Source organism: Plectropomus leopardus, chromosome 13, assembly GCF_026936395.1.
Source record: "Plectropomus leopardus strain MGB_pleo_1.0 chromosome 13, ASM2693639v1, whole genome shotgun sequence".
Lineage (NCBI taxonomy): Eukaryota > Metazoa > Chordata > Actinopteri > Perciformes > Serranidae > Plectropomus > Plectropomus leopardus.
The window spans coordinates 11,212,775-11,233,465 of NC_142188.1; the positions used below are offsets into that span (position 1 = coordinate 11,212,775).

General features: G+C 40.0%; 1 protein-coding gene across 1 annotated transcript in view; it reads left to right on the forward strand.

Moving 5' to 3' along the window:
• LOC121954571 (serine protease HTRA1A) overlaps positions 1–20,691 on the forward strand; it is a 33,053-nt gene continuing 12,362 nt past the window's right edge. Inside the window, exons 1-3 of the mRNA XM_042502157.2 lie at positions 1–587; positions 10,109–10,208; positions 10,949–11,153. Coding sequence (XP_042358091.1) covers positions 128–587; positions 10,109–10,208; positions 10,949–11,153 — 765 coding nt within the window. The 5' untranslated portion in view covers positions 1–127. The remainder of the gene's footprint in view (positions 588–10,108; positions 10,209–10,948; positions 11,154–20,691) is intronic.

A 20,691-nucleotide genomic window follows, 5' to 3' on the forward strand; every position in this document is an offset into this window, starting at 1 on the left:
CTGAAGTGACTCCCCCCCTCACTACTACTGAGCTCTCTCATCCCATTACACTGCAAGCAGAGAGCGAGCTTTTGAAACTCTTTAAACTTTTCTATTTAACTTTTAAAACTTATATTTCTTTAGAGTCATGTTTTGGTCACTGTTGTGCGTAATCGTAGCCTTTGCGTCTGTGCCGGCAGATGCGCAAATCTCCAGCCGCTATGTTATCGGATGTCCTGCTCGGTGTGACAAGTCGATGTGTCCCCGGTTGCCGGCGGACTGCCCGGCGGGACAGAGCCTCGACGCCTGCCACTGCTGCCTGGTGTGCGCGTCTGGCGAGGGCGAAGCCTGCGGCGGCATTGGGAAGCTCGGGGACCCGCTGTGCGGAGAGGGGCTGGAGTGCTCGGTGTCCGGCGGGGTGGCGTACACTATCACCGTGAGGAGGAGAAGCAAGAGTGGGACTTGCGTCTGCAAAGCCACCGAGCCGGTTTGTGGAAGCGATGGGGTGTCCTACCGGAATATCTGCGAGCTGAAGAGGGTCAGCCGCCGGGCGCAGAAGCTGCAGCAGCCACCTGTTCTTTTCATTCAGCGGGGAGCCTGCGGGAAAGGTACGTGGTTTTGGTCAGAAGAGACCCCGAAACACAAAGGATGTTGATAAGACTGAGTAAAAAGTTGGATGGTTTGGGACAATTTCTGTTGAGTTAAGCTATAATGCATTGGGCTGTTTTCCCTTTGACACATTTTATGTAATATTGTATTTTACTGGGAAAAAAATCACCCTTTCAAGAGTGTCCTGGCCGAGACAGGCAGCTATATAAGTAACAGACAGACAACATAAAATGCAACTTCAAAACACAAAATTGATTTACTAAAGAAATGACAAAAAGTATGTCAATATATGCTATAACTGAACCATAAGAACAAGAAAAATGAAAACACCAGCTAAGATACACCCTGACATTAGCAGATGACATAGACAAGTCCTGTAACAGCGCTTTGAAACAACCTAAAGGAACCAATGAGTGCAAATTTAAATCCTTCAGCAGAAGATTCTACATAAAGGCTCTTTTGCCAAATAACATGAACCCGAGGTATAGTTATAAATCTGGAAGTCAGTCACAGCATTTCCACATTGGCTACAGCAAATTGTACATTTTCTTCACATCATGATCCCTGAACTCCTCACTGCACGTTCTGTGGTTTAAACCTCACACAGATGTTGGAGCTGCACTCAGTGGCACACAATCCCCATGTGTCCAGGATAACAAGAGTGACCATTCAGCTGTATTTCCCTCTTGTTCCTGCATTACAATTAGACTCGATCAGAGAACTGTTTTCTACTTTTGCCCGGTTGGATGAAGTCATGAGCTCCCCTGATGTAAAGCTTGATCTGAGCCTTTTTTTCTCTTTATCTCTGGCATGCATAACCAGCAGTCACATGGCTATAATCCGTTTGATTGTTTTATACAATACAGTTCACGCCACGGCAGTCTGCATTAGCTGAGCTGAAAGGAATGTTCAAAGTCTGATAAGTTTGATATAGGCTGTTACTAAACAGGACTGATGTGATACAATTGTGGTGTCTGCAGTGCTGGATCTAACATAGTCAGTGCCCTGGGTAAGCTTCACCAGGTGCCCCCCTCCTCCCATATCATTATTATTATTTATTTATTTATTTTATCAACATATTTTTTATATTTATTGCATTTATTACTAAAGAGAACCAGAGCTAATGGGAAATCACCCAAAATAAATGATTTTGCTTACAAACAATAATGATAAATAGCAAACATTACAAAGGCTTATTGTCAATGTTTGACTTTTGGTGAACATCAGTCGCCCTAGTCGCTGCGGTGTATCCCTTGACGTTGGCCTTCATCGACCCTTGATGACTTTTTCAGCATGTTGAAGTGAGATCGACACAAACTTTTTATATAAAGTAAGATTGTTTTTCATTAGCCATTGAGCTCTTTAGCAGAAACATTGCCTGATGGTTTGTGTAACTGTTCACTGGCACGTGGTATATATGCTTTGTTGGAGAGTTACTTCCTCTTATGCAGATATAGAACATATATACTGGTTGGCCGTCAGTTGTAGTTTTTGCAGTGTGTTCACATGCAACATTTTGGCCCAAACACAAAGGACTTGAGGGCAACGCAACAGTTGGCTTCGTGGCTGCTAGTTTTTTATGTCAGTTTGGCGTGTTTGGACCTTAAGAGAATATGTTAACTGTACATTTTGTCCTATTCTAGTTTTTATACAGTACTTGTAATTTTGTATTCTGGACAGCTTTTGCCTTTAATTTTTTTTTGAACGATAAAAAAAGGCGCCCTCACCCGTAGGTTTCAGTATGGACCCCCACTTCATCAGAATGTCATGCTAAAAGTATTTCACCCTAACCAGTGGAGCTCAATAATAACAGACATCATTCTCCACTTCTGCTGCTCTATGAGACAGCCCTGCTGAGAATGCACAATCTGTACAATTTAATCAGTGAGTCATTCATCATCATTAATGCTGCTTGTGTGACATATCCTTAAACATATGAAATATCCAGGAGTGAAAACAACACTTGCACACATTTGGTACAGGTGGTAAAGACATTGTATCAGTTTTTGGTGTGTGTGTTTAACATACATCCACCTGAAGTGAGCACCACATCTGCAGTTGGAAGCTTCTGAATGAAGAACTTCAACACCTGTTGCCTCAAAGACCTATAACTTACCTCAAAGCTCGGAAACTTACCTTTTCCCCCTTCCTCCTCCACAACCCCCCAACTCTTTCCTCTCTCTTCTTTCTCTCTCTGTGTTTCTGTTGTCACTCATAAATCACACTTAACAGTCACATGAAGGAATGCCTGGCGCTGATTCAAAGCCATAATTCCTCCTACGTTGAAGAGAGTTTAAAACAGGCAGGAGACACCGAGGAAAACACAGAATTAGCAACCCGTATTTTGGGGAAAGGTTTACATGTACATCAAAAACCGTGTGGGCGCGGTGGTAGGGCAGACTGCATCGCCACATTTGTTTGTCAGTCGTGTAAGCAACTTAAATAGTTAAGTCATGCCCAGGCAGCTAACCATGTCTGAAGCAGTGCAAGACTGTGGTGAGGGCTATTGATTTTCCAAGGCACCCAGGGAAAATTTCCATAGCTGTAATAAAACCAGTCACATTTCATTTGGTAAATCAGATGACTAAGCTGTTGCCCAATAATGCTCTATGCAGAAGCATCTCTCATGTTTTAAATATACTTTAGCATAAAATGTGATCAAGACTGTGAAACTGAATAGAAACTCAACTCCCCCTCTGAGCGCCTTTACAGTAACTACCCTTTTGACTTGGCCCCATGTTATGAAAACATATGCAAGTACACTTTGCATGATGTCATTTCGTCTCTGGGCCATAAAGACGTTGATTATGCAAGTTGTTCGTTTTGGCAAAGAAAATTAGGTCAAATATTTTTGTGACCTTGGGGTTGTATTTGTTTAAAGTGACCCACTTTTTTGGCATTTTAAGGCCTTTATTGAGAGCAATCATGTAGAGACTGACGGGAAAATACTGAGGATTAGAGAAGGATGATGTGCAATATACATGTTGTGCATCTAGGAGCTGACCAGGATGCCCTAAATTACCCATTTTTGACTATGAATTGCATACAGGGGCCGCTTAAACAATCTAAAACTTTATCAAAAGGTTGAACTTGTTGTCAGACTTTAATCCAACTGTAAATCCAATGCAATGTTTGGCTGCTGAGTAACTGTAATGCCAGAGCTGGTGTTGCAGAATGCACTCTGTGACTCCAGCTAGTGACATGTGCTGATTACGCACATTCTTCCCCGACTTGTCTCAGCCACTCATAATATTATAAGATCATCTTTGTGAGCGTCTCTTTTCCCCTTTTTAAATGTTGTTCTATTAGTCTGTCTCTGCTGCTCCTGTTTCTGCACGTCTGTCTGTTTTCCTCATCTGTCTTGCTTCCTGTTCGTGATGCCTGTAATTCTCTTGCTCATTATTTTTTCATTTCTCTTTCCGCTGGACCATCTTTGCTGCAGCCTCTTTCAAAGACATCCTTTCCTTTCATGCGCCTATGAATCTCAACTTATTCTGACCCCAATGTGCTTATGTGTCCTCCCTCTCCAAATCACACCGATAAGGCGAACAAACCTGATGCAACTTCTGAAGCCCACATACCTCCTGTCTGCTCTGTCTGCCATTATAGTCACTGATCGACCATGATAAACCTGACTAAATGTTGCATAGGCTCCAAATTCCATGACAACAAAGCCTGAAATAGTTTTGATCGGATTTTAAACTTACTGTACAGCTGCTCATATTTTAAAGCTTAGCAAATTTGCTTGATTTCTTTCAAAAACATGGGAAGAGGGCAACGAGCAACTTAACAAAAAATGGCCAGAAAACCAGCAAGAAATTAGTAAAAAGTTACCAGAAAATTATCTAAAAAATAAGAATATATATATATTAAATTTAAATATATAATTTAGAAAATTATAAATGTAGTTTTCTGGATGTTTTTCCTCCATTTTGATCATATATAATAATTCCCCTCAGCTAATTTTCAGATGACTTCCGTGTCACCTTTAACTTGTTTTCAGTTTGCAGGTGATTTCTTTTCAAGTTGCTCATTATGTTTTTTTTTCATGTGTTTCTGAAAGAAATCAAACTATTTCTCTTGGGTTTCAGAGGTTTAAATGCTGGTGAAAGGCATCTCAATTCAACACAAGAAAACTGATGTCAGCCCAGGTGTTAAAGGGTTTTTAAACTGCCACAACTTACTCAGATGTGTGTTTCTGATTGGATTGTGTTCTGCCATAGCCTGCAAGTCCCACGTGTCCCACATTAAATTATTTGAGTTTACACTGAGCTAAAATGGGATAAACTGAAATTAAATTAGACATGGAAAAATTAGGTTAGTTTGAGTTACTCATACTGTTGCACAGTGAGTCACAAAATGGTGCCAGTGTGTCATTGTGATATTATAAACAGCAAAAAAGCTCAACAGTATATCGTCTTAACTTCAGAAAAACAGATCCTCATCAAGACTAAATGGGTCATGCTGTTACACTTTAGTGCCCTAACATTCGCATCTGTTGAGCCAAAATCAATGACTTACTTGAAATACTTGTATAATATCATTAACATAGCTAAGTGACTGTTATTTCCATGATTCTCGAAGTGGTACCTTTCTATACAAAAATAAAGTTAGGTTTCTATTTCATTTACCATAAGCCTGGCTCTGGTGGGCCTCAGGTTGTTCAATAGTAGAGAAACTGTGTGTGTGAGTATCAATGCATGAAGAAGGGGAGCTGACCTTACTGTATTCACATCTAGTTATTCTAGTCTGGGGGATCAGAAAATAACTGCTTCCGCCTGCAGGCGCCAATAAAACAGTGGGTACTACTGTATGTATGGGAAAATTGAAAAGAAAAGAAGCTGAGATCTTGAGCAAGGACCCGTGTGGTGAAGGTCAGTGTGAAGAGAGGGGAGGGGGTAATGGGTATATGGGGCGATGAGGGTAGGGGGCTTTGTGTGTGTGTGTCCCTGAAAGAGCGAGAATAAGAGAGCGCCTTTACACAAGCTTCTTCTTTAAAATGTTGTGGTTGAATGGTTTACTGTTAATGAATGCTTGATTTGGCTCCAGGAATAATGTTTTAGACATCTGATCACTGTTAACTGTTGCTTAACTTTATTGGGATCTTTTATTCAAGCTTAATAAAGTTGAGCTCTAACCTCAATATATCCTCCACATGGGGGAAATATTTACTTAATGTAAACTGACTTAAGTTATGACAGAGTTGGAATTTGATCATCTTCCACATACAACTATAGTCTTGAATCATTTTCCCCTTTATTACCTCCTGATCATAGTATGGTCTCAGTTTTGGTTGCATTTTCTTCACTTATAAATGATAATGGATCTCTCCTTTAATCAGAAAAAATTAGACAGACCGTGCAAATGATTGAAAGGTTGTCTTGGCTATACAAGATCTGCTAGTACCAGTTGGTTAGCAAACAACTTTAATCAGTTAAATCAAAACTAAATGGAAGACCTCATTGTCAGAGTTAATGGCATTACTTCACGTCTACAACTTTTGAGACAGTTTTTCCCCATACATATAAATAGATATTTTTAGAACCTAGGGGTTCCTTTTTCACCAAGTTTAAAATAGACTATTTCCAAATGACTGGCACTTGCTCACATGTTTAAATGATTAATCAAACTGCAGCTGACGAAATAAAGCTGCTAAAATACAGGATTGCTGACATCCCAATATAGGTCATCATGTTTTAATGTTTGAAACAGTGGCAGAAAACCCCCTTGTCATGGATGTTGCAGATTTTATATTTCTATTAGTTTGATTTTGTCCTATTTTTATTGAATTGTGAAATGATCCTTGCAAGTACTTAAAGATCTAGTACAACCTAGCACACTTGTATAGGCTAATTATAGATAGAGATTTGTAAGTAAACTATCCAGTAATGCAGCTAACAAGCTGTTGAGGTTGAGCTATATACTTCAGCTCATTTACAATTACAGCTCATAGTACATTGTATTAGTGCCAGAGCAGTTTCTAGTGTCATAGTGACCCAGAGGTAACCTCCATTGGCTCTTTCAAGCATTGACAATATCGAAACATGAGCATAAGTTAACGGAGCTGCATGCTTTGCCAACTATAGTGCAACTGGGGGAGCAGTATGATTGTTACAGTTATTACAGCAAGCTTGTCAGCCTTATCTGTTCACTTTTGCTTGAAACATTTCTGCTGTGACAAATACTTATATTGTTTTGGATATCACCCTTCTTACCCTGTTATATACATATTTAAGTATATAAATTTTATAAAAGCCAAATATCTGTGTACTAAATGATGCAAGTACAGACCCTCCAGAGTCAGCCTCTGGCAAGAATTCAGTAGGTGGAGAAATGTTGATCCCAAGAAACGGTGAGACAGCTGTAATATGTGGATTAGACAGTAATCAGAAAGCTTTACATGCACTCTCTCTTCACACATCAGTGACAGTCAGGATTTCAAATTTAAGGATGAATTAGCAATTTTTTGGCATTTCAGGAGACTGCTGCTCATAAGTCAACTTAATTCTACAACAGTAGAGCCTCTCAAAGCTCAGTTCAGCAGTGAAATAATCTCCAGCAGTGTATAAATCAGGCAGCAACGGCTTGGACGGGCTCTTTAATGTAACTGAACTGTGTACAACCTCTGATTCATGATTTCCCATCTCTAGCAATTCATCCACTGGGCCTATAAGTCTACTATCATCACATGGCTTTGCAGTTGTAGCAGTACGTCGCTGGAAGTACATTTCCTCATGTGGCAGCACTCATCGTAACATAGTGAAGTGGAAGAGACTGAGAGCCTGTATGGACGCTCCAGAAACAACACAGGTTCTGGACACTGGGCCGACTCTCTCTAACTGTAATCCTATCAGAGCTGACCACCAACCCCCGGGTGTGAAGCTAACATGGGGAAAATGACTCTAGTCTTTCCATTACTTCTCTGTCTTACTGTGGTGAAAAGCATGGGTGACATTTATCAGATTTAATGTTTAATTTGTAGCTTTAAGTTTCAACAGGGAAGATACTGTATATGTGGAGGTTTGGATAAAAGTGGTTCCATTTGGTTTTGACCGACTTCTCTTTTGGTAGCAACATGGCTCTGGGGATGTAGGTCAGTCAGTCCAACACTTATGAATAGACCAAAATATTTCAACAACTGTTAGATGGTTTTCAATGATTTTTGCACAGATAATCATGTTCCCCATATTATAAAACCAAGCAGCAACTGTGGGGATTGGAAAATTAAGCCAAAATGCCAAAAAATACAGTTCCTTGAATGGCCAATTGAGGCTGGCTTCAGAAGTGAATCAGTCCCCATAGATACTGATGTTAAAATGTCTTTACAGCAGAAAATACAAATGTTTACATCCTTGGTCTCTGTAGTTGGTTTATCAGCTCAAGAGATAAGCACCACTGTGAATTTTTATATAACTCACGTGTTTACACTTTATTAAAGCTAGAAATTATGCAAAACTAATGGTGACGGGCTTTCTGTGAGGCATAACCACAGTCTATAAGTCAGATTCACCCCACGCTTCAACCTGTCATCCGAATATGGTCACTTCTTGCTCAAAAAATAGACAGCTGCTATACTCAAGGCTTTAAAATGGCAATCCCCAAACCCATGGGTGATGTCAAACTTTCTACATCCATTATTTTATGCAGCCTGTGGATGAAACCTAATGACTTTGGTTATCCACTTTTTCTCTCATATTTACAGTCAGTCTGTGAAAAGTCTTAATATTTTAGATAGGCTGGCACCATGGAATTTCAAAAAGACCTGGATACAGCATTGGAGGAAGTAACCGGTTTATTCCCATTAAGCTACTCAGTGGTGCATGAAGCCAGAGACGTTCAGCTGCCACCTATAAAATTACCCAGTGATCCATCTGCATCATTGGGCCCATAGCGCAAGCGCACAAGAGACTTCCGCTGGCTGGGTCAACTTCCTCTGGTTGAGCACTCTGTTAACTTAAATCAGGATAAAATTATTCAATTTTGTGGTTCTTCTAGACTTTCCAAATGTTATCAGACCAAATGGATTACATTTAGATATGGAAACCAGTCATTTAAAAGGTGTTGTGACCCTCATCAAAATGTAGCCACTGATTAACAGATGTCTCTTTCTTAATTTAAGTCAATGTGAGAAAGTAGTTTTTGGCCCAGTCACATAAAGTGACATACTAGGAAGTTGCAGTTCCACTGTTTGGCTACTATGAAAATTGGCATTTCCTGGGGGCCTGGTTGGCACAGCATTTCAAATGTTCATGGTGCCCAGAAGATGTATCTGACTGACTTTGGGTGTTCTGACTATTCCAATGAGGTTTACATTTATTGTTTGTTTTGAGTAAAAGACAACACTCATGTCTCAGGAAAAATAGCAATCACCTCACCATCATCAGGTCAAAGCGTTATTGGTCCAGTAAAACTAACTGCATTCCCACTAGCCTCAGCTGTACTTTGTGTTTAGTGCCAATAAACAAATGTTAGTTGCCTATGCAAACACACCAAACTAATAGGTGAACATGGTAGATGTTATCAGCCTAAGTGTAGCCTCACATAGCAATGCTGTAGACTCTCAGTCTCGTAAATGGATGGATGGATTATGGATGATGGATGGATGGATTGAATTTATCTGACAGTTAAGTTGACTGGAGTGATGATATAACACCAGAATTTTCCCCCTGCGGGTTAACAAATGTTTTCATACTGTATAATTTAGCAGCATTCAGTACGGCAAGACGGTGCTGATTCCATTTTTGTGTTAGCTTAAATGCACCTCAAGCGGAAAATCTCTTTCTCTTTCTTTAACCCTTCACTGCAATCACTGATATCCTAGGGCTTATGGGTGCCTTTTACTTTTCACAAATTCTGACCTTCTCAGAGAATGTAATGAGTGAAAATTGTCCTTGTGAGACAAAATAGTTTGAGGTACGTGGCAAAATGAGAGTTTACGCATGGAGGGATGAAAAGCTCAGATGGAAAGGTCTGGGGAGTCTTGAATCATGGCTTTGGTTAAACTGTCGTCTGGGTAGACCTTAATTACCAGGTAAATCAGTCAACATTTCCTGACTTGCCCAACGCTGTATAGATGGCGGGATGGGTGATTCAGTGAAGTTGGCAATCCTCACACATACAGTGTCAGACGGTTTGTCTGTGAGAGTGGTATTTTGAGGACCAATTAGATCTTGACAAAAGATTTGTTAATGGTTAAAGAATTTAGAGTCTGTCTATACAATCATGGCGTAAAACAAGGGTAAAGGTCAAGGTTAAGTATTTATTTGTGAGGTTTACGGTTTGTAAATGAGTGTGTTCCTGTGTGTCAGACCGGACCTAGACAGTCTCAACCGCAGATGAACTGTCATCTTTTCTTTTCCTCTCTGTGTTATGATAAAGAGCAGTTTTATTGGTTGGTTTTCTATTCTCACACAGCTCTTACATCATGCAGTATTTCAGTGCATCTTTTGTTTACTTTTACTCGTTTGACGTATCCTAACGTGTGTGTGTGTGTGTGTGTGTGTGTGTGTTGTATTTCCAGCTCAGGACAACCCAGACAGCCCAAGACACAAATACAACTTCATCGCCGACGTGGTGGAGAAAATTGCTCCGTCTGTGGTTCACATTGAACTTTTCCGCAAGTAAGAGCTGTGCACCTGTGTGTGTGCGTGTTTGTGTGTGTGTGTGTGTGTGTGTATGTGTGTGTGTGTGTGTGGGACAGACTGAAACACACTTTACAGCCCACCTGTGTACTTAACCAGACCACACCAGCTGGTAGAGCACCTTACTATCCACTTCAGTCTTTCAACATCTTTTCTTTTCATCATCTTACTGGCTTTTATGCTCTTTTATCTCTGCTTCTCGTCCTTCTTTGACACCTTCATTCTTCGTCTGTGTCGTCTCTGTTGTGTCTGTCACTGTGGCTTGTAAAGTGGCTCTTTGAACATCTGCGGCTCTCTGATTTTCACGTTTCCATCTTTCCCTCACTCAGATCTGTCTCCTCTCTTTTTTCTTTCCTCCTCCGCTGTCGCTGCCTCAGGTTGACTTGAAAGCAGGTTTCATTCAGGTTGTGTTGAATATATTAATTCTGCAGTTCATATTTGTTTCCTCCTCTTACTGTTATTATGTATACTTAATCCCTGCAGCTCACCTTTGAGTACTTACCTGCCTGCTGTTTAGATATTTACCTCCTGCTCACAAAATCTGCGCTGACACCCAAAATGCTTTCAACTTTCAACTTTCAAGTATTACACTGCAGTTACATCATGCATGGGTTTTGCTGTCTATTCATTTTGTTTTTCTAGAAGAAGAGACCTGTTGAAAGAGTGAAGTGAATACACAAATCCCTTCCTCAACCTCCCTCCTCTTCTTCTCCCCACAGGATGACCTATTCCAAGCGGGAGGTGGCGGTAGCCAGTGGTTCTGGCTTTGTTGTGTCAGAAGATGGCCAGATTGTGACCAATGCCCACGTTGTGGCCAACAAGCACCGGGTCAAAGTGGAGCTAAAGAGTGGCGGCTCTTATGATGCCAAAATCAAAGATGTGGATGAGAAATCAGACATCGCCCTCATCAAGATCGATGCACCGGTCAGTCAGAGTTTTCGACTACAAAAATCCATATTTTTCCTCTTGCCTGTAGTTTTATTTATCAGTCTAGATAGTTTTGGTGTGAGTTTGAGCATTGGAGATATCAGCTGTAGAGATGTTTGCCTCCTCTTTAATATAATGTAAAACTATATTATCATGACCCGGTTACTCATGATGATCCACAGAACTTGTTGTGACCAATTTCATGTAGGAACTCCTAGTGAGCTATACCTACCAATCATATAACCGCACAGAGGGAGGGGTGCGTCATGACAGAAGAGATCTAAACAATAATGGCATCCTATGCAGAGATGTAATGTTTGGTAGCTCAGTGTGATCAGTTTAATTAAGGCCAGAGAAACAGGTTTACAGGAAGATTCATTTCCTCCACTTTGCCACTAAACTTCGGTTTCTCCGTCTGTTTGTGTTTTGGCTCTTGACCCAAAGAATTTCATTTACTCATGTCCAGTCACAACCACCAATGCACTTCAATACAAAACCATACTTCTGTCCGGCCTCCGGGATGAGAACAGTAGATGTTGGTTTTACAAATGAGCATTTATGTAAGGTTTTAGGAGTCCGTTTGAATAAGAATACTTGCAAAGGTACTCAAAAATTTCTGCGCTCTCAATCAGTAAAACAAGATCAAAACTTTAACTCACTATCTTGTCATTAAACTGTTGGGAAATTTGAAGGCTGGGAGATTAAATTCTAGCATAAAAGTGCTCTAAATCTAGGAGATTATTCAGATTGCGAGTGAAGTAAAGTGAGAATGCAGGTGCAGCCAAATGGGTTTTTAAAAGACAGCTGGCTGCCAGTCCGTCCAGATCCTGTTGGTGTTCAGACTTGGCAGACTGCAAATACTCTGAAGTTTCTCTTCTCACGAACGACTTGCAGGGACAATAACAAGCCTGTGGCTACTTTAAAGCCAGCAATGATATTTAAAGGAAAAGAGTTAACTCTGTGAAACCTAAGTAAATTGGTTTGATTTCTCTCCAGAACAGGGGAAGAAGGCAATGAACAACGGAAGAAAAAAATGACCTCAAAATTAGCAAGAAATCATTCAATTAACTAATAAAAAGTACATGAAAATTGCCTGAAACAAGAAAGAAAGAAATATAAAGTCTAAAAAGGGCAACAAAGACCCTGAAAAATTGCCTAAAAAAATATGAAAATTCTGTAACATGATTTTAAATGTGTAATTATGATAATTATTATAATTATATTATATTATAATTATTTTCCCTAGCTTTTCAAATTTTTCCTAGACATTTTCCCCAGCTTTTCTTTTTTCTTTTTTTTCAAAATGTATTAATCTCTTGACATTTGAGCATAATTTCTTGCCAAGTTGCTCATAGCCTTTCTTCCCACGTTATTTCAAGAAATTGCACAATTTCCTCAGGTTTCAAAGGATTAATACTTGTGAAAGGCGTCTGAAAGCAGCACAAGCAAAGAGATGTTTCTGCAGGTTTCAGAGGGTTAAATATCTTTCTACACTTCGCAGCATAGGATATATGTTTGCGACATATCCTTTCTGGTTATCTCCATGTCCCTTTCTGTGTTTATTTCTCTGTCTACTGGACTAGAGGCATCCATATTACATGTTAATCACAATAAACAGTCATGTGAAGGAATGCATGGCAGAGATCCAGGGCCTATTGACTGGGAGTCAGAGCAGAGTGCATTATGGAGCCGCTCTCATGGCTGGGTGACGCAGCTGAATAGATGCTCATGACAGCAGCACAAGGTGTATTACAAAGACTTCCAATACTGAAAAGAGGTTGAAACATTCAGGTTTTTGTTTGGCCGACAATGTGAGCGAGGAGTGCGGAAAAGAGCAGTGACAGACGCTTTGTTTTTGTTCATCTTATAATGAAAGCTGTTCTGTCTTTTGATGACAGGCTGGTCTTCATTCGGGGGATTTGTTTGCCTTTGCAGATTGCTGCAAATTCGTGAATGGCTTATAGATCATACTGCAGAAGCACGAAAAATATCTTAACATCCTGGCCAACAAAAGAATGCCCAGAAATGGCATGTTTTTGTAGGCCAACCCAGAAGCTAATGTTGCCTTGGTTCCCTTGTTAAAAAGCCTATGGGATTTTTCCATTGGATTTTGGATCATTGTAGAAAATGAGCTCTGTAGTAAACAAACAATAATGATACTTGCACATTTTGATCAAAAAGATAATCTTCACAAATGGCCACCACTTTCAAGATTTTTGAAACCTAAATGCAATCACCAGAAGTAGAAAACTATTGCTAGGCTAAAAAAAACTATACTACTGTTGTGTCGCTACTGCTACAAGGCTGTAATGACATTTTCAGTGCGAGTTAGAGTGATGACACTCTATAGTCTTATACAGCCACTTGTCAGCAACCCCTTTTTTTAAGACAAATTAAAGCTTCAAAGTTTTCAAGTGTGATATTTACTAGCATAATCATATAATAAAACGTGAAAGTCTCTTAAGCTTGTGTTCACCACAAAGCTTATTAAGGCTAAACCCATTCAAAAAACCCAATGACTTTGAGACAATGGAACCGGAGGTGCTGTTTTGTCTCATTACTGGGGTTCTTGTTAATGCATGCTTAATCATTGCAAAAGTCCTTGTTAATACAGTGCATGCAGAAGTATTTTCCAGCTTAAAATGTATTTTCTTGCATTCCTCTGCATGACTTTGTGACCTTACTGGTCGGTAAACAACAGGTGATTGTAATAAAGGTGGTTAATTGTAATCGAATGACAGCCAGATGTATCCAGGGGTTTCACACTGGCAGAAAACACATTAACTGTCATGAGTATCCTTGTTTTAGAGTGTAAGTCATTGTGTGAAGTTGGAGCGGGTCATCCAGGCCATGAGTCAGTGATGAAGCCCCAGAAGACATGTGGTCTTTTGGAAAGGCCACATGATTTAGATGGAGCTGGCATTTCTGCTAATGAGGGGAAGTTGCTATGTATGTGTGTGTGTGTGTGTGTGTGTGTGTGTGAGACTAGTGAGAGTTAATAGAGGCTGAAATTAGAGGAGTGAGTTATAATGAGAGGGTAGGAGGGCGAGCAAACTTGTCATTTTGGATTACTTTTGAAAAAGAAAAGTATAGTCATCCAAACCTGTAGCTACAGGGTATTTAATTTTAGTACCTAAAGATTAATAACTGTAAATTCCAGCTATGAAATATTCCTCCTTCATTCGAGGACAGTTTACTGAAGGCATAGACAACGGAGCGCTGTCAAAGCAAGTCTCAAATAAAATCTGGAGTCCCTGAGGGCAAATCCAAGTTGAGTAATACTAAAATGGCAAAGAATTTTCTTTTAAAAGGTGTTTATAAAAGTTTAATTCTTGACTGGAAACAGCAGTTGACAAAGCAGTCTTCACTTAAGGTCCACCCAAGTGCTTAAGTGGCGTGTCCAAATTTTTTTACTGAAGTGGCCCAAGTGGGGCATTGACTTATGCAGGGGTGGCATGAAGTACGGGTGCTGCTGTGGGCATACGTGTCGGCATAGCTTCATTTTATCATTTTTGTCCCCACTACCCATACCTTTTTAAATTACTGACATTGCAGTGTCTTACACTCCTATTTAAAGTTTAGTTTAAAACATAAATAGACCTACTAATCACAACACAACCGAGTGACACCCCTCAAATGTAAAATAAAGCTCTGCTCCATGGCTTCACACCAAATCATAAACAGATTTTCCTCCTCTTCTGTGGCCTTTTGGGAGGCTAGACACCACTTTGGCATATTACTGCCACTCAAGACTTACAGGCAAAAGTTCTTTCTTTTTTTAAATCAAAGAGTTTAAACTGACTAGGCAGAAAGCCAATCATAACGGGATGGCACCTGGGGTGGCCAATCAGATTCAGGGGTGGCCCATGTCACTCCAGGCCACTCATTAGATATGCCACTGAATCCAGCGCTTTTTCTGTATTATACAGTCTTCTTGTATAGAGATGAAGTCCTAAAAGCACCCAGAATAATGGAGAATTTTGACATCTATACTTAATGACTACTAGAGCTTATCTGTAGGTGAAGACCGTGCAACCTGATAAAAAAGCTCCAAAATGCTGCAACACAGTCACCAAAAAAATGTTGCCATTGTATGTTTCTGTAAACCACAGATATGTAACATTTGGACATTATAATAGAGGGGGTATGTTAAACCTCTAAATTTCAACAACTCTGTATTTAAAAAAAAAAACATGGGAAAAGATCATGTTCTATCCTAAAAACCTGCACAATCACCACTAGAATAATAATTTCTTGTTTGTTGGTCTTCAACAGTGGTCTGCAGCTTGGCAGCCATCCAGCCTATGCGTTACACCATCCACTATGCCTTTTACCTCCTGATTATAGAGTCAGCACATTTACATGTTATTAGAACTACATCTCTTTGGAAATGTTGATATGATATGTACGTAATGTATCCATGGTTTGCAGAAACTTGCAACAGAGACAAGACCTTGATGATTGTTGTTGGCCCATTAATAGTATCTTTACATAACCGAGGGTATAGTCTATATCATCAATGACTTTGATAATTGATTAATCTTCTAAGTAATGTTTTAAGTAAGGAGTCCACAATTCTTGCGGACTCCTTACTTAAACTTCAGAATATATTGTTTACTGTCTACTGTCAACACTAGAGTTAGTTGAATAGTTTTGGACTTTGGACTGGTGGTTGGACAACACAAGACATTTGGTGACATCATTATCTTGGGCTCTAATTGTGTTGGGCAATTCAAATGTTTTCTGATGTTTTATAGGCCAAAAATTAATAGGTGAAAAATGATGATTAATCAAATATGACATTAATCTTAATTGCAGCCCTAGCAGAGACCGATTCCCTTTGATGTACAGGCCTGTAAAGTATATGGAGGGTAATTAAACAAATTGTTGCTTTCAAGACTCAAGGCAACTCTTCAGGAAGGCAAGTCTCACAACTGTCAAGTCCAAGTCAAGTATCAAGTCCTTGTTTTTGTGGTTAAGTCTTAATTCCAAATGTCAAGTCTCAGTTTTACATCTCTGATCCCAGCTAAACCCAAAGTAACTGTGAATGCATCAAAGCAAGAAATGAGGAAGATATCCTTAATCTCTTTACAAGCAGTGAATCCATAGAGTATCAAAGAGATATTGACGCTGATATCACTACAATAGTAAGACGCTGGATTTAAAATATAAACAAACATTAAGTCAGCCTACACGTTTCTCTTCTTGCCTTTAGATGTTTTCAGAGAAATATCTGTGCCCTCAGGCATGGATTGGGCTATTTTTCTCGTAAAATTACCATATGTGAATTTATGAATTCATAACCTGGCTGGTGCTGAATACATCTCGTTAATCTTTCACCCTGCCCTCCCTCATTCCTGTCTGCCTTCGCTCTGTGCTCCTCACTCTTTTCCTCAGAGCATTCTCGAAAATAAAAGCTGACTCCAGAAGCAGCCTCAGATGATCAATAAACAATTGTTTCAGTTTATGAGTGAGAAAGTTTAAAGTTAGGTTTTCCCTCAGCCTAATCGCTCACTTCTGTCTTCTTTCTCTTCCCTTTTCTATGTGAAATTAGAGTTTATTGGTAGCAAGACGCAGTCCGTTCTCGGGGCTGTGGTCTACCCCTGAGCTCTGGGGAATACATTAGTCTGTCTACAGCAGCTGGAACTTCAGAGGGGAAGGGAAGGGGGGAAAGTGCTGCACTCACTTGTTCCTGTGCAAAGAGTATGGGGGAAAACAGAAAGCAAGAGGGACAGAGAAAGAGGCAGCAATGTGGTCAAGGCCTGGAAAATGGATCCATATGTCTGGAGGACTATGTGAGCTAATAGGTTGATGAGTGCGTTGTGTGATGTGGTGACGGCACAATAATGATAGAACTCATTGTGCTTCAGCTTTTAAAAAGCTTCTCATTAACCTCATTCTCTCACTCAGAACTTGGACACAGTCACATTCACTTGGAAGTGCTTACGTTGAGTTGGACACGTTCAGATTTACCTGCTTTCACTCTTGACTTGAAAGCTTTCCGACTTGGAAGGACTTTTATTTAAACATATTGACCCCTGCGGACTTGGAAGCAACATATGCTGTCTTGGAATGACTTCAGCACACAAATGCACTGTGCTGGGAATTTTCCATATCATTCCAGATCCTTTTACTACATGACCTGTGCAGTCATTAAACTTGGGTTTGGGTGCTTTGCACTGCAAATGCAGCTGAATGCAGTGAACCCATTGATCCCTGGCTGTGTTCACACTGCAGCTATTAAATATGGTATTGAGATGCAACAGACTTACCTTACAGACTTTGGATTGTTCGATAAAACCAAAAACATAAGAACACTCACTATACTGTTAGCTGCAAACTTTACCGAGCCTGGATAACTTGTTTTCTACCTTCAATAATAACGTTTCATTTGTGTGTCATCCAAGGCCAAGAGTTGGCACGTTGTTAGCTAACAACATTTTTAATGAAGTTGCTATAAAAAGTGAGTTTACACACCGGTAATTGAAGCCCCAACATGTTTTTCTCTGGAAACCATCCACACAAGGTTTTGTTAATGACAAACTCATGAAAGTGAAATAGTCAGCAAGCCTCAGTTTATAAAATCTGCTAGCAAGAGTTGAGCTTGCAAAATCGACATCTTTTTTTCTGCTTCTGTCTGAACTCATGGGCTCATTGCTTTAAAAATGACTTGTGTGGTTAATCTTCCCCGTTATCATTGTGAACTGCATGACATGCTGTAATGGAAAGCTTCCTCTTTCTATTTTTAACGCCAGAGGCGGTGTAATAGATATGTTGCCTCGAAAATAATTAAATCCCACTGACACTGTTGGAAGTAACTATAGATAAATCAGCCATGAACTTTAACCCTTAAGCTAAAGTCAGGTTAACAAGACCTTCAAGAAAACTGGCCTCATGTTTCCCATATGGTCCCCTCAAACAATGGCAGTGTTTGTCCCTGCATTACCCATCATCTTCTATTAACTGTCTCAAACTGTTCTCTCTGGGAAATTTGCCTGGTGCTGGTTGGACTAGGCTATAATTGGAATATGTGTGTGTGTTTGTGTGTGTTTGTGTGTGTGTGTGTGTGTGTGTGTGTGTGTGTGTGTGTGTGTGTGTGTGTGTGTGTGCGCGCGCGCGCAGAGAGGAAAGAGAAGGAATGTGCCTCTGTGTAGCCATGTGTTCCTGCATTTATCTGTCTGTTTATCAGCAACATTGGGTAAATGTTTCCCCAGGAAGTGGGAGATGTCTACATTTCCCTAGATGAACAGTACAGACAGAGAAATGCAAGCTTGCAATCAATTATTCAAATCCGTGTGTGACTGCGCATGGACGGGTTTAAGACGACTCACAGCAGGGATGTGGACGACACGCTCTATTGCCAGTGGAAAGACACTGCAGGTCGTCCTTCAGAGACAGAAGGAGGGGAAATGAATCACATCCTCCTCTCCTCCTGACCCAAACTCTCTCCTTCATCTCTTGTCCCTTTAACTAAAATGGTTCCCATGCTTAAGGATGCAGTTGAATGGGAACAGAGCCAAGGAAAATACATGCACAGTCACACACTATTTTGCCCTGCTGAGACTTGATGCACTTTGTCTTGGCCTACTTTCTGGCTGCGTAATCGTTTTCCAAGCTTGCTGAAGAGACAGTAGCTTTACCCCAAAACTGTTTCGGGTTACCAGTGAATGGCGTCACTTAAGATGCCTATGAGGCATGATAGAAAAATTTCAAATCAACCACGGCTGTAGTTATAGTTATAGACGGATGATGTCCAATGGTGTATAGAAATATTCCGTGGTTATCAAATAATTTCATTTTTGGACTAAATAGAGTCAAGGCTATAATTAATTTTGGGGATCAATATTGTCAGTGGGATTGGTAGCCTAGATTATATTGTTTGACTTTGCCTCTAAGGGTTAGTTTACGCAAAATAGGAAAGACCACATTTTCAAACTTACTCTTACTGGCACATAGCCAAGCAGATATATTTTGGGGGTTTTTTTTGGCCGGGTTTTGTGATCCTTCTCTGAAATCCGCTGCACTTGAGGTGACTGGAGTTTAATTTATTGTCCTCACAGTAATGTTGTAGTACTCAAGAATTGGTCTCTGTCTCAAGACCACTTTTTTAAGTTTTCGCTCTCATCTCAAATTCACCCTTATTATTACTTGGTCTTGTCTCAATATTGGACAAAAAAGACTCTGAATTCACTCAAAAGCAGTCAAGACCACAACTGCAGGGATATTACTAAATTGCCAGCGCAACAAAAGGATTGTTAAATAAAGATGATTAAGCTGATTTCAGCTTCTTAGTGTTTGTATTTGATTGATTGTTGAAGGTAAATTTTCATACAGAGAATTCATCAACCACCACAAATCAGCCAACACATGTACAGAGTATATATTATACGAATAATTCATTTTGTGATAATAGCAGTACTCTGAGTTGTTGACACAATGGCAGCAAAAACAACCATAAATGATAATAAAAATTGCTATAGGCTCCATAGTGGAAGAGTTAGGTTTGTAGCATCTTTAGGACTGAGCATTCTGAATGTTTTATGAACATCTGAAGATTTTTCAGATCATTTTAGTGATTTATTGCTCAGAGTAAGCCTAGTCAGCAGCTCCTCTGGCAGCAGCACAGCGTCTTACTCTCTCTCCTCTTATTTTATTGCAATTGTATGTTATTGAAAATATAAATAACCAAACCATTTTTCAGTATTTTTTATATCAAGAATATCGTTATTGCAAAAATAGCCTAAAATATTGGGATATTACTTTTGGACCACATCACCCACCCTAGCTATAGCAATGGAAGAGGTGAGTGAAGAGGAATTTCATTTGTTATCTGTGGGCGTTTTCATGGGAATGTGGATCTTTCAGATCAATTTGAGGAGTGCCTATGGTTTGCATATTCTATACGTTTGCCATGCCCTGGTACTTACACTTGTCTGGTCTCGACTTGGTTTCAACCCCTCAAAATCTTGGTTTTGTCCCAGTCTTGATACGCTCTGGTCTTGGTCATGACTTGGTCTCAGTTTATGTGGTCTTGAGTGCAACACTGCCTCACAGCAGTGGCATTTTTAGACAGATTCAGCAGCAACAAGTCTAGCCAGAAACAAGTTTACTCTGCCCAATCATCCACAGATCTCATTGTGTATGTTGTTTAATGGAGCTACTTTCTACTGAAGACATTGTCCCCTATGCAAACTCTTCTCGGTGTGTTCTCCTGATTATCTGTGAAGAGATGTTGCGCTTGAATTTTTGAAACTTCTCTTAATACTACAAACAAAATTCCCTTCAGCCTCATTGTAGGCATATATCTCAAACCTGGCAAAATTAGGCATCTAGAGGTAACTAAGAAAATGTGGTCTCTTGTAATTATGCCAGTTGTGTCTTTTATTATCTATTAACAAATTTATTACAAGTGTCATAGTCCACAATTGGGTGTAGGCCTTTGGAAAGTGCAACACATGCAGGCAGGGCTCTTCTGGTTTCTAAACTGGGATCAAGGGACGCTCTGGGTTGCTTGAAAAGATTCCAGTGTCCTCCT